This window comes from Galendromus occidentalis, unplaced genomic scaffold (genome assembly GCF_000255335.2).
Source record: "Galendromus occidentalis unplaced genomic scaffold, Mocc_1.1 scf7180000076281, whole genome shotgun sequence".
NCBI classification, from domain to species: domain Eukaryota; kingdom Metazoa; phylum Arthropoda; class Arachnida; order Mesostigmata; family Phytoseiidae; genus Galendromus; species Galendromus occidentalis.
In genome coordinates, this window is record NW_003804270.1 from 66,300 (window position 1) to 83,939 (window position 17,640).

The following is a 17,640-nucleotide window of genomic DNA, read 5'->3' on the forward strand; positions in this document are numbered from 1 at the left end:
GGAAACGCATCGTTCGACTCAAAACCAGTGAAGGGATATCGCGGAAAACGGCAACCCATGGATTTAACTCGGATGAGCTTGGTGGCATTCTCCATCGAGAGCCACGAGCGACGAGTTATTTCGGTTCATGCGATGACCAAACTAGAATATCCGGTGAAGTGCACTCCTTCCGGAATAGAGAGCGCAAGTGATACGAGCTGCTCCCCGCGTGTTCGGAGTCCAATTCCAATGAGAATCCTCCGACGCGCGAGAGAGATGTACAGAGATCTCGAGCTCAGCTGAGGCGGCTTTCTCGGGAACCGACGCTAGTAGAAAACAATTCCCGCATGGTTTGGACATCACGTCGGAACAAAACGCTCGATGCGACGCGCATCCTTCCTTTCTTCGTGCGCTTGCCCATTCGAGAACTACGTATATTTCGAAGTGGGTGCGCGCGTTCGCTCGTTCTGAGTAGCTGCGGAGCGAATGAGAGTACTCACTGTCGAGAGAGAATCCGTGTGGTCTATCAATCCCTCGCGTTCGTAGCTGCTACCCGTATCAATGTTGCGGGTGTTAAGGAGACTCCGTTGAGATCAACTAAGTCATTGTGCGGCAGAGGTGTTCCACGAGCCGCGCCATGAAGCTCCTTGTCTGCCTCTTTGGGCTTTTTGCCTCATTCGCTCAGGGCTACGATTACCAAACGTTCTGGTTCGAGACGAAGGTGAGCTGAGTTATAATGACTGGTCCCGCGCCCGGGCGGCGAACGGTACCACACAAATGTTCTCTGAAAAACTCTGATCCTCTGTTTCAGATCGACCATTTCAGTTTCGCAAGGAATGACTCTTTCAAGATGCGTGTTCTCTACAGCGATAAGTACTTTGACAGCAGTGAGCCAGGACCGGTTTTTTTCTACACTGGGAACGAAGGAGATATAGAAACGTTCACCAATAATACAGGTTCGTTAGCGGTTCCTCCGCTCCGAGCAATAGCTTGGTTTTGCATCTCTAAGCGTCCACTAATGAGGTGGCTGATCGCTCCCTATCGATCGAACGGGTCGGGGAGCTAACTATTAGGATCTGGTTGTGCGATTTACCGTCAAATGATTCTCGCTTCGCGAGCCTGTCTCGCGATTGTAGCGAAAGGACGATCTCAACCTCTCATCGATCTCAGGTCTCATGTGGGATTGGGCAGCCGACTTCAAAGCTCTTCTGATTTTCGCCGAACATCGATTTTATGGGAAATCAATGCCCTTCGGAGACAAATCCTACGACACCTACAAACAATATGGATATCTGACCGCCGAACAAGCACTAGCCGATTTCGCGGATCTCATTCAGCACGTCAAGAACAACTGGCCAGTCAAAAAAGTTGTCGCCTTCGGTGGTTCCTATGGAGGCATGCTATCGGCTTGGATGAGAATCAAGTATCCTTGGCTCATTGACGCGTGAGTATTTCGCTGATTACCCAGCGACTACTGCGACAAACGGCGCTGCATATATCGGAAGACAGTTTTAGCGCTGGATTGTACAATATTCTTCAGGGCTATTGCTGCTTCAGCACCCATCCTTCAATTCCAAGACGTGACGGCGTGCGGAGTGTTCGATAAAATCGTCACCAAAGCCTTTGCGAAAGCGAGTGAAAGGTGTGCGGACAACATCCGCAGATCATGGATTGCTCTCGAGAAGCTCGGGAAGGATGGCGGTAAAGATCGAGTTCGAGAGTATATGCGGTGATTTAAGCTCGGACGGATGGTTCGTATAATGTTTTTTTTCCTCCAGAGAACGGTTCTGCTTTAATCCGCGAGAATTTCCGCATCTGTCAGAACGTTCTGCCGTCTAATTACACGGCCGTGCGAGACTGGCTTCACGACACCTATGGCAATCTAGCCATGATTAACTACCCCTACGGTACGAACTTCCTGAAGAAGGTTCCTGGACATCCCGTTCAAGTATCCTGCAGTTTCCTGGATAAAGACTTCCACTGCGATGCCGAGCTTCTCAAGGGCGTCTACCAGGCTATCAATGTGTTCCATAACTTTTCTGGAGACACCCAATGCAACGACGTCGGGAACTCCGGTCAGTAATCAGCCGATACTCTCATTCCGAAATCCGTCTACCTTTCTGCGACTCTGCGTTGAAGTGGTTACAATCATTTTTCACAGGTGGGGACAACATCAGCGATGCGGGTTGGAACATTCAAACCTGCAACGAAATGGTTATGCCTTTCTGTGGAGATGGCCAAGAAGATATGTTCTATCCCTATTCGTGGAATTTCACACAGTTTCGAAAAGACTGCGAGAAGAAATATGGGATGACTCCGGACCTCAATATCGCCAGAAGGATGTTCGGTGGCAGAGATATCAGTGCAGCCAGCAATATCGTGTTCAGTAACGGTGATCTCGATCCTTGGTGTGGAGGTCAGTGTCTCGGCTGAGTGCGGTCAGAAGGTTCCTCGGGAGCATTCCCGAGTTTTGATTTCAAGAGACTCTCAGGATACATGTCGCAAATCTAATATTCTGTTCCAGGCGGTGTCCTGAAGCAACTGAACCCGACCTTGCCCGTGGTCATCATTGAAGGAGGGGCTCACCATTATGATCTCCGTTCAGCGAGCCCTCTGGATACTCCGGCTGTGATTTCCGCTCGAAACGTAGAGAAGGAATATATCAAACTGTGGATAGGCGCCTCTTGAATATGAGTTTCATCCAGGCGCAATAAAAAGCGAATCCGCTCGTTGTGGATCGTTGAATCCCACACGGTATGACTCGTTACGGGAAAATCTCGTGAGCCGAGATGAGTAGGAGCCTAGAATTCAGTCAGGACTCTCCTGGTGAGAGCTCCATGCATTGTATCCCCGCAGTCTTCGCGATTCTTCCCCGACATTGAATCTCCCGAATATGCCTCAGACCAAAAACGAAAATGCGGTCGCGGGAGCGTGGCTTCATTGTGGATAAAAGGCACCGCAAGCGAGGCGCTTTGATTGAAATCCACGAAAATCGCTCCGTGAAATTGATTTCTTCATGAAAAGGATCCAATGGCCTGGAGGGCAGATGATTCGGGGAAGCATATTATGTATGTATTCCCTCATGGCATACCATCGATTCGCTGCGGAGCGCTTGTTCTACCACATCAAAGAGCCCCCGAAGAGGACGGATCCATGACTTCACCTTCCACCCACCAGGAATCCTCCCCTTCAAAAAATCCATGCACCTTTCTCCACAGATCTCCACCCGCCGCGGCTATTCTTTTCGAAATAGAATTCTCCTCATTCTACGGAAGAATCGTCTCCGCCAGCGCGTTGTGCCCCAATCGGTTATGACCCGACTCCCCGAATCGCATCTCCCCAAATCGCATCCCCCCGAATCGCATCTCCCCGAATGAGGCCTCCCACAATTCAGGCGCGCTGCTGGCTCATCTCAGGCTGAGTGGAGTTTCTATGATTCTAGAAGGAAACTGTGGTGAAGACTCAACATAAAATAATATCAATCCGAATGCTACGAGCGCTCTGAAGCGGATAAGACGAGAAACCGGGAGCGCATGGGTTTACCTCATTCTAAATGCTGTGAGTTAGAGAACTCCGAGTCCATCGAGCAATTCGAGAGCGGAAGTTCCCTTAGTTCTATGCTGTGAGTTCTCGTACGGCTCTAAGCCTCCAGGATCGATATCCATGAATCCGCACAGATTAGAGAAGAGCGTTTGCACCGATGATGATCTCGTAGATGAAACTCGCCGAGAATTCCGAGATATCAACAGCAAACAGAAGGAAGTTCACGTTCTTATCCTGTCATGTCTGGGAAAAATCCGTGAAAATCCGGCTTGGCTGCTGGTTTGATTTGCTGTGGCTTCGATAATCCGCCGGAAGAATGGAAACCTTGCTTTATGTCGGACGTTCTGGACGATCATAGGAGCTCCGCTCAGTCCTGAGCAGGCCAGCAAAGCGCCCAAATTAGGGGAGAATTCATTCGGGGAGATGCAATTCGGGGAGACGCGATTCGGGGGAATGTGATTCTGGGGGATGCGATTCGGGGACTTGGGAGTGTATCACCCCAATCGAGCCCGAGAGACGTGATTTTTCGATTTCAGAGCAATCATTAATCATTACCGATATTCAGAATAGGGAGCTGAAGTCACTCATCGGATCTCGAGCTCATTACGACAGCGTCTGCTCTAAGATCTCCGGCGTTCCGTAATATCTGATGAACTCGTGACTCTGACAGACATCATTCAGAAGTTTGATTAGTCCAGAGTGACAACACCCACGAGGAGAGAGAATACCAACGTCATACCCCGCGCTAAGGCGCTTCGGGAGTCCGGAGGCATCGCAAGAAACTTCCCAGGGACTTCGAGCGTCATGATTTTCAAGCAGAGATCATCGTCACCAACTCCTGGCGAAGATTGGTCGACCGCTCTCAATGAGCTGGCTTCAGCGGACATTTCCCGAGATTCGCTTATCCCCGGACCTCGCCCGCGTCGGGCAACGTTAGCTCGTGGTCACCTCTAGACTGGAATGAAGCCTGGCATTCTTGCCTTTCTACCCCCGACTCCTCGGCATTCCGCAGTTAGTCCGAATTCGGAGTTTGATGTATATCCCGTGAAACATGGACTGGACGCGTAGCTCGAAGCGCCGAGCTACGGAGTCCAATCATACCTCGAGCCTACCTCTAAACCATACTGCATGCCGCTTACGGTGCTAGGCACGCGCGACCTTCACGCGGGAGTGAAAACCGCGCCAATTTTTGAATTTCGAAATCTGTTCCCAGAACTCCCTGTGGAATGGTCGATATCCTGAACGAGTCCCGAGCGTCGAGAATGTTGCGTGCTCCAGGATCGGGATTCCAGTTTTGATCCTGGGCGGGGATCGGAGATGCGGAATTTGATGATGTTTCCAAAATATATTCCTCATTTCGTCCTAGAAGCGACTGCAGCGCCCTCGGAGCACGCTTCTGTTATTATTGAAGCCAGAATGAAAAGTTATTGGAGAACTAGATCTAGTGCTGGAATTGCTAGACTGATCTCGTGTTGGCAGCCCATGTTGGGTTTTCAAGCCTGGTGATGAACTTATGCCTTTAGGGAGCCTCCGACCGCCGTGTCCCCAGTGGCGCAATCGGTTAGCGCACGGTACTTATAAGGCAGTAGCCGTGAGCCATGCCGGGGTTGTGAGTTCGAGCCTCACCTGGGGAATAATTTTAAGAACCCTATTGACCGGAATAAACTTTCTTTATTTCGGTTAATCCCTCAAATCAACCGAAAAGTGCGAATTATCCAAGCCGTGGACAGGAAACCTCCGAGTTTTCGGTTCCGCATGCTCTAGTGGTGTTGCTTGTTGGCAGAAACCCAGCGTAAGGTGTCCATAGATTTTCGAGATCGATGAACTTCCAGGATAAGACTTAGCGATGCTAGTCATGGCAAGCAGCCAGCCTTCAGCCCGCGGAAGGACTCGCTTCCATCGGTTTAGCAAATCAATGGACCTAGCGTCGAAGCGCAACGTCTGCCTGTGGTCAAATAGCGTAGAGCGCTCCACACTCCGAGGAGTCAGCTGTGCGGAGGAGAAAATCACATAGCAATCAGCCACGTCACCCAGTGGGGCTCTCCCATTCTTCTAGTAACGCTCAGATCTCTGAGCCCATCCAGATATCAGGCAGAGCATACCTTCCTGATAGCAGCCGAAAGGAGGATCGAAAATCTGATTTGAGGTTTAGCTCCGCGACGAAGTTCGGAGGCGGACTATTTTGCTGCTCGCTGCCTAAGCGTGGCGGAATCAGATCCGCTACTGCCCCTCTCATTTCCTTCGAGACACTCGCCACATTCAGATCTACTGACCTTCGAGTCATAGAAACGGATCCGAGCCATGTATCTCGGGCTCGGGATCGTGGGACGACGGAGAAAGCTTCTGCATTGAGGATATGTACCAGGTATGTAGAGTTTCACCGTCTGTCGAACGATTCAAGATGGTGAAACGGATGAGTGACGGGACACCCCGAAGCTCGCTTGCACAAGGAAAAGAGAAAATATCGATCGAAGGAAGAATCGGTTTCGTCTAAAAATATCTATCAGTTTAGATTTATTTGGCAGACTCCGCCAGGAAGTACTTGGAGAATGATTTCAATCGTAACAAGAACCAGAGCCGGACAGAATACGGGAGCTGTCCTCTGATGAAGTTCCTTCTCTCTGTCGTACCACACCCCTCATTCGTAGCGCTTCCAATGTCAGTCGAACCATCAATCATTCATCAAGCATTCTCACGAGTCCTTCTTAATAATCAAGTGATCCACTTTTCATCATATATTACAGCATCGACTAAATACACGGAGTACACCGCTAACCTCAAATTTTTCTCGTCTTTACAGGCTTCCTGTAGATGTTGTTCCAACGTCTAGTCGCCTGATATTGAAACTAATCGCTCCGAGCCGCGTTCATCGACCGAGACCCCTCTCACAACAGGTATGGGGGGGGGGACAGCGCTTCCGCAGCGTATATACACCGTTGGCAATCTGCCGTCAGACGCAAACCCGAGTCCCGAGGCGTATCAACAACTCAACAACGATCTCCCTGTTTTTTTTTTGGGAGGGAGAGAGGAATAAACTATCCTTGCCGCTTGGTCCTTCGACTAGAGCTCCCTGAGGATCAGGGTTCTTGAGTTCCTACACCGAAGAGGGAAAACCACACCCGACCTGCTCGGGCCCGGCGTGGGCCACGACAGCATGTTCGCGTACTTTAAAAGTACAGGTCTTCTTCTAAGTTTTCCGCCTAGTTCATCTTCTTTTCTCCTCATCCTGGCCGAGTGCTTCGAGCTTCTACTGGCTCTTTCCATTCTTGAGCAACTCCTCGGGGTTCGGCGGTTTCGTGACATTCAGCCAGGTCGGAACGTCTTCTGATTTCGGGGTGTAGGTCCACAACGCGGAGTGGTCCTTCTTTTCGATGGAGTTCTGCTGTTCTTTCTGCGTCACCTCGACAGGTTTCTTCTCGTCTTCGACATTTCCGATCTGTTTGCCGAGATGAAGCCGCTGGTAGAACTTCCATTCGTCCTTGGGCGAGCCTCGCTTCAGCATGCCGTCCCACTGGAGCTCCACCATACCTCCTCGGCGAGCGATCATGGAGCGGACTCTGTTCGCGTACTCCATGCTGGTTTCGTTTTTGTCTTTGCGGATTGGCTCCATGAACCAGACATCGGCGACGATCGCCCAGGAAGTCATCATCCGCAGGAGATACATGATATAACCATGTTTCGCCGAATCCCAGAAGGGATCGCCGAAGGCGGGATTGTATCTGATCGCGCACGGGTGGATGGGAGCTGGAAGCGAGTTTGTAATAATTGTTAGAGGACTGATCGATGATACCCTAGCGAGAGGAAGTTCTGCGGAGTATCTAAGGGCTTTCCTGAGACCCCCTGGGATCCCTTCTAAGGGAGACGACGATAGTTACCGTCAACTTCGAAGGATCCTTTCTTGAACATCATGACGGATGTGTTGTTGACACATGTGCCTTCAGGGAAGATGAGGATAGGGAGGTTGTCGGGATTATCGACGTGCTTCTTCATCCTCGCCGCCGTTTCTAGACGGTCTTTGTCCTCGCCGCGTTCGAACCAGATGTGGTTACACATCCGACCTAGGTAGTTCTGCAGCAAGCCCAGGAACCCACCTTGATTTTGCCCAACCTAGAAAACGGGTCGAACTCGACGTTATCGAGGGCTCTCCGAAAATTCTCAATCACGCCTCACGGCCCGGCGTTCCTGCCGCCTTCGCTCACCATAGCGTAAACATTGTTCTGACAGAGGATGCAGACATCGATTGGTGAAGTGTGGTTCGCAACGCAGATTCCTCCGGGACGGGCCGTATGTTCAGGATTGTGGAAATTCACGGTCGCCGAAATCGCTCGACCCATCATACGGAACACCACCAACGATATCGTGGAGTATAGCCAGCGTTTGAAGCTGTGAGAGTTGATGCAAATTAGCATATTTACCCTCATCGATTTCCATCTACAGGGACTACAAGCTAGGATCGAGCACTTCTCACTCAGAGCCAGGCGAGCCTATCGTGTGCGAATGCGAATTTCCCACAACGCTACCGAATCTGAATTTTGATCCCTTCGCAAGAGAACCAATGAAAAAAGTTTCGAGTTATCCCATCGCGGAAAAGAACTCAGGAAAATACACTAACAACCAGGTGAATTCATAGGGTGCTGATAGACACGAAAACGTGCAGAAGACTTTCGCAAACATGGAAAAGTCTGTCGAGTTGGGTGGGATGCAAGGACTAAAGATTTCGGCGAATTTCATCCTTACCGAACAGTGTACCTGCACATGGCGAGATTTGCGGGGAAGAAAGAACGGGTTACTCTTTTATGGACACCACACAGAGGTATCACAGTAAACATGAGGTCTTCGTCCATCTATGACACCCGTCTCGGCACACAAAGTTTTAATTGTGATCGATATGATATGGCTTGGCGAATTTTATTACCTAGGGGGAATCGCGAGTATAAGGGCTCGATTCCGGACGTCAGGAACCCCAGCTGACTGACTCCCCGGACTTCCATTCACTTCGTCAATAGCTTACCGAGAATCCTGCAGGGAACCGAGGAAGCTGCCGAAAATAACAAGAATCAGGACCGCCTGGAATGTCAGCATTACCCTGACTGGGAACAAAAGAAGATACCGGATCAAGCAGCCTACAGCCCACACCAAGGTGAGTCGCCAGCTGGAAAAGAAGAATATGAGAAAAGATTAGTCTGAATTAACATGGTGCTGTATTATTTCATTCGTCCAATTTTCACCTCACAGAAACCTCGAAATCGGGATTCGAGAATCGCGCTCATGATCATGAAAAACTTCCACGGGTTCCCATGTCTTCGAGGGCGAATTCATCCAAGGTGAAAGCTCGGGAATCGATCAACGATTTGGGATGGCCGCTTCCTGCTTCTGGAATCCCCTCGAGATATGAGCGGCGTCCATCTTAATCACTCGGTCAGCTATAAAGAGACACTTCGAGACTCCCGAAGGAGATATTCGACGAGCCCACCAGTCACAGTCACACTGTAGCCCGGTCAGCAGCAAGCTCGAGGAATGCGTCTCTTGATTCTCGACGACGAGAAAGACGTCTGCCATTTCGCGGCAAAGCTCGTCAAGAAGCGAATCAATGAGTATGCACCAACGGAGGACAGGTCAGTTCTCCGGGCGGCATCGAATTCAATTATATCGCCCTTTATTTCATTCTGAGTATCCTACGACGCAGACCATTCGTTTTGGGACTACCCACTGGAGGGACCCCGAAGAAAATGTATGATCGATTGGTGGAGTTCTATCAGGAAGGTCAGCTCTCGTTCAAACACGTCATTACTTTCAACATGGACGAGTACGTCGGTCTCCCCATCGAGCATCCTGAGAGTTATCACTCTTACATGTGGCAGAATCTTTTCAAACACGTCGACATCGATCCTGAGAATGTGAATATTCTCGATGGAAACGCCCCCGATCTCCAACTCGAATGCGCCAATTATGAGGCGAAGATGCAGGTAGGCTCTCCTAAATCAGGGAGCTGCGCATTTTTTTCCGACATAGACTGAGTATTAGATGAAGTAAAGAAACGACTTCTCCTCAGCAATTGGGTGGAGTGAAGCTTTATATCGGAGGTATCGGCCCGGATGGTCACGTGGCATTCAATGAACCCGGATCCAGTTTAGCTTCGCTCACGCGAGTGAAAACTCTCAACATGGATACGATAAGAGCTAACGCGCGTTTTTTCGGCGACGACATTTCGAAAGTCCCGACGCAAGTGAGTGGTGTGACAAGGCATGTCTGGCGCGTGCGTAACAGGAAACGCAAACGCCGATTCACTCGATAGGGGCTCCTTTCAGGCTCTTACTGTCGGCGTTCGAACGGTAATGAACGCTGAGGAAGTTCTGATTTTAGTCAGCGGCGCTCACAAAGCGATGGCTTTACGCATGGCCGTGGAGGAAGGCATAAATCACATGTGCACCGCTTCGGCCTTCCAAATGCATCCGAACGCGATATTCATCTGTGACGACGACTCCACTCTAGAGCTGAGAGTCAAGACCGTGAAATACTTTAAGGATCTCATGAAAGTTCACGCGAAAATTGCTGATTGAGGCTTCATCGATCAAATTCTGTGACGAACGGAGAAAATAATAGCGAATAAAAACTACGCAAACGATCCGTCCCATCTAGTAGTGGAGAATCCGCAGGCGACCTTTCAGACAGAACCTCCAGAATCAAAAAGCGACTTCTCGAAAATCTTGTCAGAACGCTGACGGAACGTCTCATCCCCAACAAGTGAAGCGAGACGTCCATGCCGAATACCTTTTTATTTTTTTATAAATTCGAGGCCTCCGACCGGGAGAGAATATTCGACCCACCTGATGAACTGGTAGTTCTTGTTGGTCCGAGTCAGCAGATTCCAAGACGCGAGTTCTTCGGCTGCGAATCTTTTGGTGAAGTCATCGTCTACGATTGCCTCAACACCCTTCTTGATAAGGGGGAACAGATCATTCAGCTGGAAGTCTTTCCCGACGGGTTTCTCGAGTGTGACCAGAGGCTGTGTGGGAGCCACCTGCATGTTCTCCTTCTCTATCACCTGGAGACGGTCGACAAAATTAGCGAGATTCGGAGCCCCCGATGAGGCGGAGGGAATTGCAATGATCGCGGGAATGCTACCGCTCGTATTGTGGTCAACAGGTAGAGATGACCTGCCTTGCATCAAATTATCACGTTACAGACCTCTTTGGACGGACATTGGAGTTCTTCGTCTTCTGAATCGAAATCACGAGGTAGAAGGGAGTCTCCATTCGGTTTTCCGAAATCGACAGCGTCGAATCTCGACGTGTCGAGTCTGCTGAGATCGGGTCTGACGCATGTACTTCTCCGTTGGATGACTTTTTCGACGCGATGACGTTCCACCTTCACGGCTCCGAACTGGAATGGCCAAGAGGAAAACGTTGAGAGTCTTTGGTTCAGACATAACGTCGTTTTCCGGGGTCGGATGTCTAATCCGACCATCGATCCGATTTGAAAACCTAGGAAGATAACAAGCGCGAATGATATGAGAACACCGGATAACTCGGAGAGCACAGCTATGGAAAGATACCTCGAGCATCAGACAATCCGCATAGCTTTCCGCGCTTGCTCCAACGAGAAACTGGAAATCTTGCTCGAGACCCCGGAGGAATATCGAACTTAACGCGAATAACGATCCTATCAGCCCCTAGGCAGGGGTTAGCTGTATTTCGAATATGGATTGTCAAGGAGCAATTCGCGGGATCGAGCATGATCTTACGCTTTTATGGTCTTTTCCGGCAAGATTTCTTCGATTGTCATCACCATTTTTCTCCTCGTGACAATATTGTCGGAGAGTTCCTTTCGACCGCGAAACCCATTCCAAAGGGTCAAATGGGGAGAACACAGATGGTTATAAAATTATCAACCAGGGTCAATCCGGTTATTTCGCTGAGGGAATTTATCTCTCTGATTCTCACACGAGATCCGCTGTCGTTTCTGAGATTATCCGAATCATCACCGATTCAAATCCTCCATCAGGTTCCAAGATGGTTCTGTAGAGTGCTCGTCGCGTCATCTGGTCCGTTTGCGTAAGCGTATCTAAAAGCGGTGCCTCTCGACAAAACGATACGCGACACCTTGGCGAACGACAACCAGATAACTCTCTTTATCGAGTAGAACTTGCCGCAATTGGGATCTATTCTCCGTCGCGCCATTCAATTCATTTGGCGATAGAATTTATCAACATTGATCTCGATCCGTACTTTTTTCCCAGACGACTCGAGGATGACCGCTCCGCTGAACGGACAATACGCAGACAGCAGCTGTGGAGCCTTCGGGAAGATTATAATCAGATCTCCAGAAAGAGTTCGCTCCAAGGTTCCAGGGTGCTGCTATCTAGGCAACGCTCGAAGTCCACACGAACAATGGATCCAGCCGCTGGTTTCCATCTCGAAGGATCGAGCTTTCGAATGGAAAAAAAACTGGGAAAATCTTTCCCCAAGGTGTGGGAGGCGAGATTTCCGAGGAATGGGACCGCCATTAGGAATCTCAACCCCTCAGGACAAACAAGATCGCGGAATCCCAGTTCATCTGCCACTTGCGTGGAATTTGGGGAATGAGGCTTTCTGGTGCCATCGCTTTCTTGAGAGCCGGCTGTCCTTGTCCTCTTTATCACGCTTACCGCGGAGTGAGAAGGGGGGGGGTCAAACTCTGATGGAAGACTCGAGACGTGTCTATGTTCGGGGAGGGGAAAGGGAGGGGGATCATTTTTCGACTCAGTGCGAGTTCGTACGTTTTCCGAAAGCTAGCGCTGCTGTCAAATCATGGCAGGCCGCGCGATTCTGGTGGGGGATTGGAAGTTATACACACGTGTTTCACACACGAAGTATTTCCGAAGACCTTCACGACTATCTCCAATAGACATCACGCGCCGTCTTCTCAAGATCGGTGCCAAGTTTCAAACCACCTGTTCTGGACTGATTATTATCTCCGTTCTGTGATCGCACACATCCGGATGCCTTCGGGAGATGCCAATGTAGAAATTGCCACTGTAAGGCAGCGGATAAAATGTGAAACTCCGCGAAAGCTCTTCCCGGTGTCTCTCGATCTCCAAGCCGTGCGCTCCCGCGTGTTCATCTGACGCGGTACGGATTTCTTTGCCGGAATCAGGGATGGAATCGGAGAAGGCTTTCGTCGGGAAGTAAGTTCGACACCGCTTCGAATCACCGGACAAATTGGCCGGAAACGGCAAATCGAATGGGAAAGCCGAGTCAATATATCAAACAGTCAGTGAACTAGCAAGTTTTGTCTTGACTCAACACCGGTCACACATTTTGTGAATTGTTGCTCTAGCATAGGCGGACTTTACGAACGACATCCCCAATCAAATGAGACAGCGAATCGACAAATGCAATCGACGCAATGAGACAGACAAGGGCCCAAGAGTTGAGCTCTCCCGAAATAATCGAAACTGCGGCCGTGAACAACATCCAGCCAGCGTCGAGCGATCATGGAAGGACTTCAAATACCCAAATTACACTCGTGGAGCACCGCAGAAATCGGGATCAGCCAGTGAGTCGTCATAATATCGAGCATCATCGACTCTCATGTGACGAAATATCATCTTCACGGGACGGCAGAAGAAAACCTCCCGAAAGCCAGTCGCGCGATCCGATCGCGTGGTCGCGCTGGTCAATCGCTCAGGGGATTCTGAACGTCGAGCCCCAGAAGTCGACGGCGACAAGTAAAACGTGGACACCGAAAGCCGCTGCGGAATGCGCGAAGACTCCGACGGCTTAGTCGAAATTATCAAGGAGCGAAAACCTCATGAGTCAGCTTTCGAAGGTCTGACAGTTGCGTTGAGGGAGCACCGGGCAGCCCCTCGGACCAGCCATCGAGCGGCTGGCTGACCAGCGATTGAGAAACGTTGCGCTCAGAGAGAACCTGTGGCTTTTTCGTGGTCATCGAACTCACCTCGAATAGTTTGTAGAGCATTTTGACGTACATGTCCCTGCCTCCGAGCGAAACATTGAACACGCCGCATACACCGAGAGTCCAGGCTGTCCACACGTAGAATGTATAGGGATTCCAACCCGTCGGAAACACGATGAAAACGAGCCATTGTATGAGACTTAGAGCGAACCAAGAGACACCCACATATATGTAGTAGAAGAGCAGAACGAAAAACGACACCACGTCCAACATGGTGCTCCGTTGGGGCACAGAGACGTTCTTCTGGGCAGTTCCACAGCGGGAGCTTGTCTTGTTGTCCCTTGTCCGAAGCTCCCTTTCACTCGCTTGCCCGTTGAAACCAACAGCGGTTCACCAACTGCGGAGGAGAGCCAGCAGCGGGTGCATGCACAAGGCAGTAAACAAAGACGAATCCGAGGGAGAGGGGCCCGTTCGGCGGCAAACCCGAAGTTGGAGGCAAACGGGACGCGACACGGAATCGCCGACGGAGGCAGAAAGGTCCTCCGCAGTTGGAATGCCATAGCTTGAGCTCGCGTTCCCGGGTAAGGACAGGGGACGCAAAAAAAGTAGGCTACCGGATGAAGTGGAGAGCTCAATAATTTCGGTCACCAGCTGCTGCAGACGAATGTTTCCCGTAGGCCGATGACCATGATCTCTGCCTGAAGAGAGCTATCAGTGGGGATTTCCAGATCGAGCGGGACCTCGGTTAACGAACTCACCCCGGTCGGCGGAGCCGTTCGCCGGCCGAGAAGTTCTCTATCCGGTAGACCTTTGCAATCATCAACTCGATGCGATACTGTCATTACTGCCTGGCAAGATCAGACTTCATCGTTCTGATTCGGGGCATAAAATGATATAGGTGGAGGGTGGAGAGGCTCCCATTCGGCTCATCGAATCAATCAGGTACCTTCAAGTCGAGCACACGGAACTCGCTTCGTCGCGTTGGCGGAAACAAAAGTTTGTGACCCGATGTTATCCGTTACGTAGTACACCGTTTTTTTCCGGTTTCCGCAGGGACTGCGGTAGCGTTCATGCAGATCGCTTTTTCACATTTACTGAAGATTTATTGAGATACAAAGCCTCCCGCACAAGAAGCGATACGGACGACGACATTCTAATGCCCGATCAAGCTGCCTCCCCAGATTATGGCAAATATTAATCTAGACCAGACGTCGCTTGAGCCTTGTAGGTATCCAGAGCCTGCACTTTCCAGCAGTGGTGGGAGAAATTCCCCGACTACGTAGACGGATGGTCTTTGTATGACTGCGAATAGCGACAGCGGCGCTCGACTCGGAATGGCTTCACTTGAATAGTCACCGGAAGCAGTGAAGAAATTTGCTGACTCGGACAGAATCAGCGTCAAGGCCTGCGGATCGATGATTGAAAGTACGACGCGGAATTCTGGGCATCTTCGTGCCAGAGTTGGGGATCTTTCCAAGACGACTTTCGGCGGGCAAGAATATTGAGAACAGCGGTGCGGGAACACTTGATGCGTTCGCGCCCGCAGTCCTTACTCGATCAGCGCTCACAATGATTCTTTCGGTGTTTTGAATTCTGTCGGAATCCCAAGCAGAATGAAGAAAGACTCAGGAATGCCTCGTTCAAAGTGCGTTTCGCTCAGCTCCCCACGTGGAATTAATTTCGTATATTTCGTGATCCGTCATCAAATGGTCACTCTACATACCTATATCCGACGAGCGTCAACCCGGAGGATTTTAGAAAACTTTTACCAAACGAGCTCGATTTCCTCCCTCGACGTGCTCGCGCGTTCTCAGTCAGAAAGCAGTCCGAACGCTTCAGAGCGCACCGCTCTCCGATCGAGCGAGTCGGGCTGAAAAAGGCTGAAGTAATCCCGTCTTTCGTGGGCTGATGTCATGAGGCGCTTCGGAAGTTTGAGAGATGGAAGATGGCATGTGCTGGATTCACGGCCTTCTCAGCGACTGACATATACACCGAAATTCTTGAGATTCCCATGAGATTGAGTTTTATTAGTGAAATTCCGCATCCTCCCCCTCTGCTCCCGCATCATCCTCCATCGTTCACGGTACATCAGCTGTCGTGGGAATACTGGGCGATTTCATAAGGAACTGTGAGGCACATCATCTGATGAGTGGATTCCCCATCGCAGGGTCCGGGAAGTTTGTAGAAACTGGAAACCGGTGAGTTTTCCACGAAAAATTAGACGTTAAATTCTTACCGCGCGCGATACGGCCCGCCGGCCGTCCTCAAGGGACGGCAAAGACGGTCGCACAGTCAGTGAGAGTCAATGCTCGCGGTGAGCTGCACATCTAGTCGCAGAAGTTCAGGGTACCGAGCCGATATTCTAGCTACCGATCAAGACGGCAGGGAATACGATCTCAACTCGAACTTGAACGTAAAATGCGTATTCTCCCGCGTTGTCATCGCTGTTTCTTGGACGGGTGAATCCCCGTCAAAAGTGGCGGCAGTCGGAGCCAGTACAGCGTGGCCGGAGGGAGTCGGGAGAAGCTTCCCCAGTCTTCTTCGCGACAGGCCCGAAGATTTTCTTCTCGAGTGTCGGGCTGATGCTTTATGTGCAACGAGAGTTCCGAACTTCGGATTAGGGGCTCGCCCGGGCCGGAACCTTCCATCGGTCATTCCTCCTTGCCTTGTTATGAAACAATCGATTTACAGACAGTCATATTTCCCTATGGGAAGTCCCCATTGGGACTCGTCGTGCGAAGCCATGCCACGCGGTATATCGCTACGAAACCGGCCGAGAGGCGCTCCCGGCTCCGAGAAATCCGGCGACCTCGATGAATAGCATTCAGAGGTCTCGTGCACGAAGCAAAAGGTCGAATCCCGTCCCTCGAGCCTGACACCGAAAGCTTCTATCTCGCGCACAGCGACATCGTAGCAGACGGCTCTTGTGATCGTCGAATATCTCCAGGCCGAGCTCGGAGATTTTTCTCGGATTTCGAGTTCTTAGCCACATTGAAATCGGTTTAGACCGCACTCACAGACATGAACGTGGCCTCACAACCCCCTCTTCGGGTGTCTCCATTCATCCGGGTAAGCGAATGAGCATAGAATCGACTTGACCCGAAGGTCATTCCATTCGAAATGCGCCTCCGCTCGTAAGTCAAGAGCTTCCCCAGGCTCTCAGACTCTCGTCGATTCAATGAGGGGCATCCCGTGGCCTCGGGATTCAGAGTTATCCATCCTTGGGTTTCGGATCTGCCTTCTAGAAGGGTGCACGAGTCCATTCTATCGCTTTCGCTATGGATGACGATCTCATCACCGGTGCACTCGCATCTCTCACCGCGACTCTGTCTCTCCAAGTTCGAACTTGCTTCGACCTTTCGAGGATTTCCCTTGATGCGTTGAATTGCTCAACGCAAGTAGCTTCTTCTATGCAAAGATTTGGGTTTTCTCGAAAGCTTGGTCCTCCCCTTGGCAGACGAAGCTCCGTGTGCTGAGGTGAACGAGCGGAGTCTTCAGCTCGATGTCACGATTCAGGTTCCGCGGAGTCCTCAGCGGGCAACATAGAGAACGAATCGATTAGTGATCTCTCTCTAATCGGGGATAGGTAATTCGACTTGATGAGTAAAATGAGTTGTGAAGACGCTCCCCGCAGAGCATCGAGACGAGTGATACGAAGAAATTTGAGGATTATTGACTTTCAGGGCTGCCGGTGGATCGCCCTCACCTCTGGGATCGCCTACGGTGTTTTCAACTTCCGCCGTCTTTCGAAGAAGGCAGCTCGAGACAGGGAAATCGATCGCCAGAGGGAAGAGGCTCTCAGACCCAAGAGGCTTGCAGCGAAGCTGCAAGAAGAGAAGGGTAATTATTTTCAATCTGAATTTCGGTCTCATTCCTCGGCACATACGATGCAACCCATAAGAATCGCGTGTCTAATTATCCCCTTCATCTCCCCAGAAACCCACATCATGCTTAACAAGGAGTTCGGCATCGAAATCCCCCCGGAGTTCAAGTAGGATACCGAGTCCTGTAGAGAGCGTTATTTGAGGAAATAAAATGAGAAACTTATAGCCTGAATGTTGACGACAGTCTCCTGTTATCGCTGACTTTGGCGGGCAATGAGCTACCGATTTAGAGTGGGCCGCGAATCCTTTTGCATTCAGCAAATACATATTTTGTGCGAGAATCTAGACGGAATCTTTCTCACCTTAGAGATTGCCTCTCGCTCATGTGAGTTGCTGT

At 50.5% G+C, this 17,640-nt stretch overlaps 3 protein-coding genes, 1 long non-coding RNA gene and 1 other non-coding gene across 6 annotated transcripts; 4 read left to right on the forward strand and 1 right to left on the reverse strand.

The window, feature by feature from the left end:
• The first annotated feature begins 509 nt into the window (after positions 1-509).
• On the forward strand, positions 510-2,726 carry LOC100905415 (lysosomal Pro-X carboxypeptidase). The gene is made up of 7 exons (XM_003738649.2): positions 510-700; positions 791-935; positions 1,150-1,423; positions 1,520-1,680; positions 1,758-2,054; positions 2,141-2,395; positions 2,504-2,726. Exons 1-7 carry the CDS (start codon positions 617-619, stop codon positions 2,665-2,667), a joined length of 1,380 nt encoding a protein of 459 aa, XP_003738697.1. The 5' UTR covers positions 510-616; the 3' UTR covers positions 2,668-2,726.
• Positions 2,727-5,064: 2,338 nt separating this feature from the next.
• On the forward strand, positions 5,065-5,156 carry TRNAI-UAU (transfer RNA isoleucine (anticodon UAU)). The gene is given in 2 exon segments: positions 5,065-5,102; positions 5,121-5,156. It is a non-coding gene; the product is annotated as a tRNA-Ile (tRNA).
• Positions 5,157-6,044: 888 nt separating this feature from the next.
• Positions 6,045-13,825, reverse strand: Gpat4 (Glycerol-3-phosphate acyltransferase 4). Its single transcript, XM_003738660.2, has 8 exons — positions 13,462-13,825; positions 10,711-10,905; positions 10,350-10,567; positions 8,534-8,674; positions 8,260-8,271; positions 7,722-7,905; positions 7,398-7,629; positions 6,045-7,266 (listed from the first exon to the last, which is right to left on the reverse strand). Exons 1-8 carry the CDS (start codon positions 13,690-13,692, stop codon positions 6,770-6,772), a joined length of 1,710 nt encoding a protein of 569 aa, XP_003738708.1. The 5' UTR covers positions 13,693-13,825; the 3' UTR covers positions 6,045-6,769.
• LOC100905560 (ATP synthase, subunit E) lies at positions 7,781-17,486 on the forward strand. 2 transcript variants are annotated; one of them, XR_001951246.1, is made up of 4 exons: positions 7,781-7,810; positions 16,373-16,488; positions 17,103-17,259; positions 17,356-17,486. It is a non-coding gene; the product is annotated as an ATP synthase, subunit E (long non-coding RNA). The 2 variants fall into 2 exon arrangements; XR_145228.1 differs by lacking the exon at positions 7,781-7,810 and having other exon boundaries at positions 16,314-16,488.
• On the forward strand, positions 9,040-10,082 carry Oscillin (glucosamine-6-phosphate isomerase Oscillin). The gene is made up of 4 exons (XM_018641778.1): positions 9,040-9,137; positions 9,209-9,488; positions 9,575-9,748; positions 9,831-10,082. The coding sequence occupies exons 1-4, from the start codon at positions 9,040-9,042 to the stop codon at positions 10,080-10,082; spliced, it is 804 nt and encodes a 267-aa protein (XP_018497294.1).
• Positions 17,487-17,640: the final 154 nt, after the last annotated feature.

Coding starts and splice junctions, on each gene's coding strand:
- Gpat4 (XM_003738660.2), bottom strand. CDS start 13,692: ATGTTGGACGTGGTGTCGTTTTTCGTTCTGCTCTTCTACTACATATAT. Junction 10,906..13,461: donor TGCTCTACAAACTATTCGAG/GTGAGTTCGATG, acceptor TGGCCATTCCAG/TTCGGAGCCGTGAAGGTGGA. Junction 7,630..7,721: donor AGAACAATGTTTACGCTATG/GTGAGCGAAGGC, acceptor CCCGTTTTCTAG/GTTGGGCAAAATCAAGGTGG.
- LOC100905415 (XM_003738649.2), top strand. CDS start 617: ATGAAGCTCCTTGTCTGCCTCTTTGGGCTTTTTGCCTCATTCGCTCAG. Junction 701..790: donor CGTTCTGGTTCGAGACGAAG/GTGAGCTGAGTT, acceptor CCTCTGTTTCAG/ATCGACCATTTCAGTTTCGC. Junction 936..1,149: donor AACGTTCACCAATAATACAG/GTTCGTTAGCGG, acceptor CATCGATCTCAG/GTCTCATGTGGGATTGGGCA.
- Oscillin (XM_018641778.1), top strand. CDS start 9,040: ATGCGTCTCTTGATTCTCGACGACGAGAAAGACGTCTGCCATTTCGCG. Junction 9,138..9,208: donor TATGCACCAACGGAGGACAG/GTCAGTTCTCCG, acceptor CCTACGACGCAG/ACCATTCGTTTTGGGACTAC. Junction 9,749..9,830: donor TTTCGAAAGTCCCGACGCAA/GTGAGTGGTGTG, acceptor GGCTCCTTTCAG/GCTCTTACTGTCGGCGTTCG.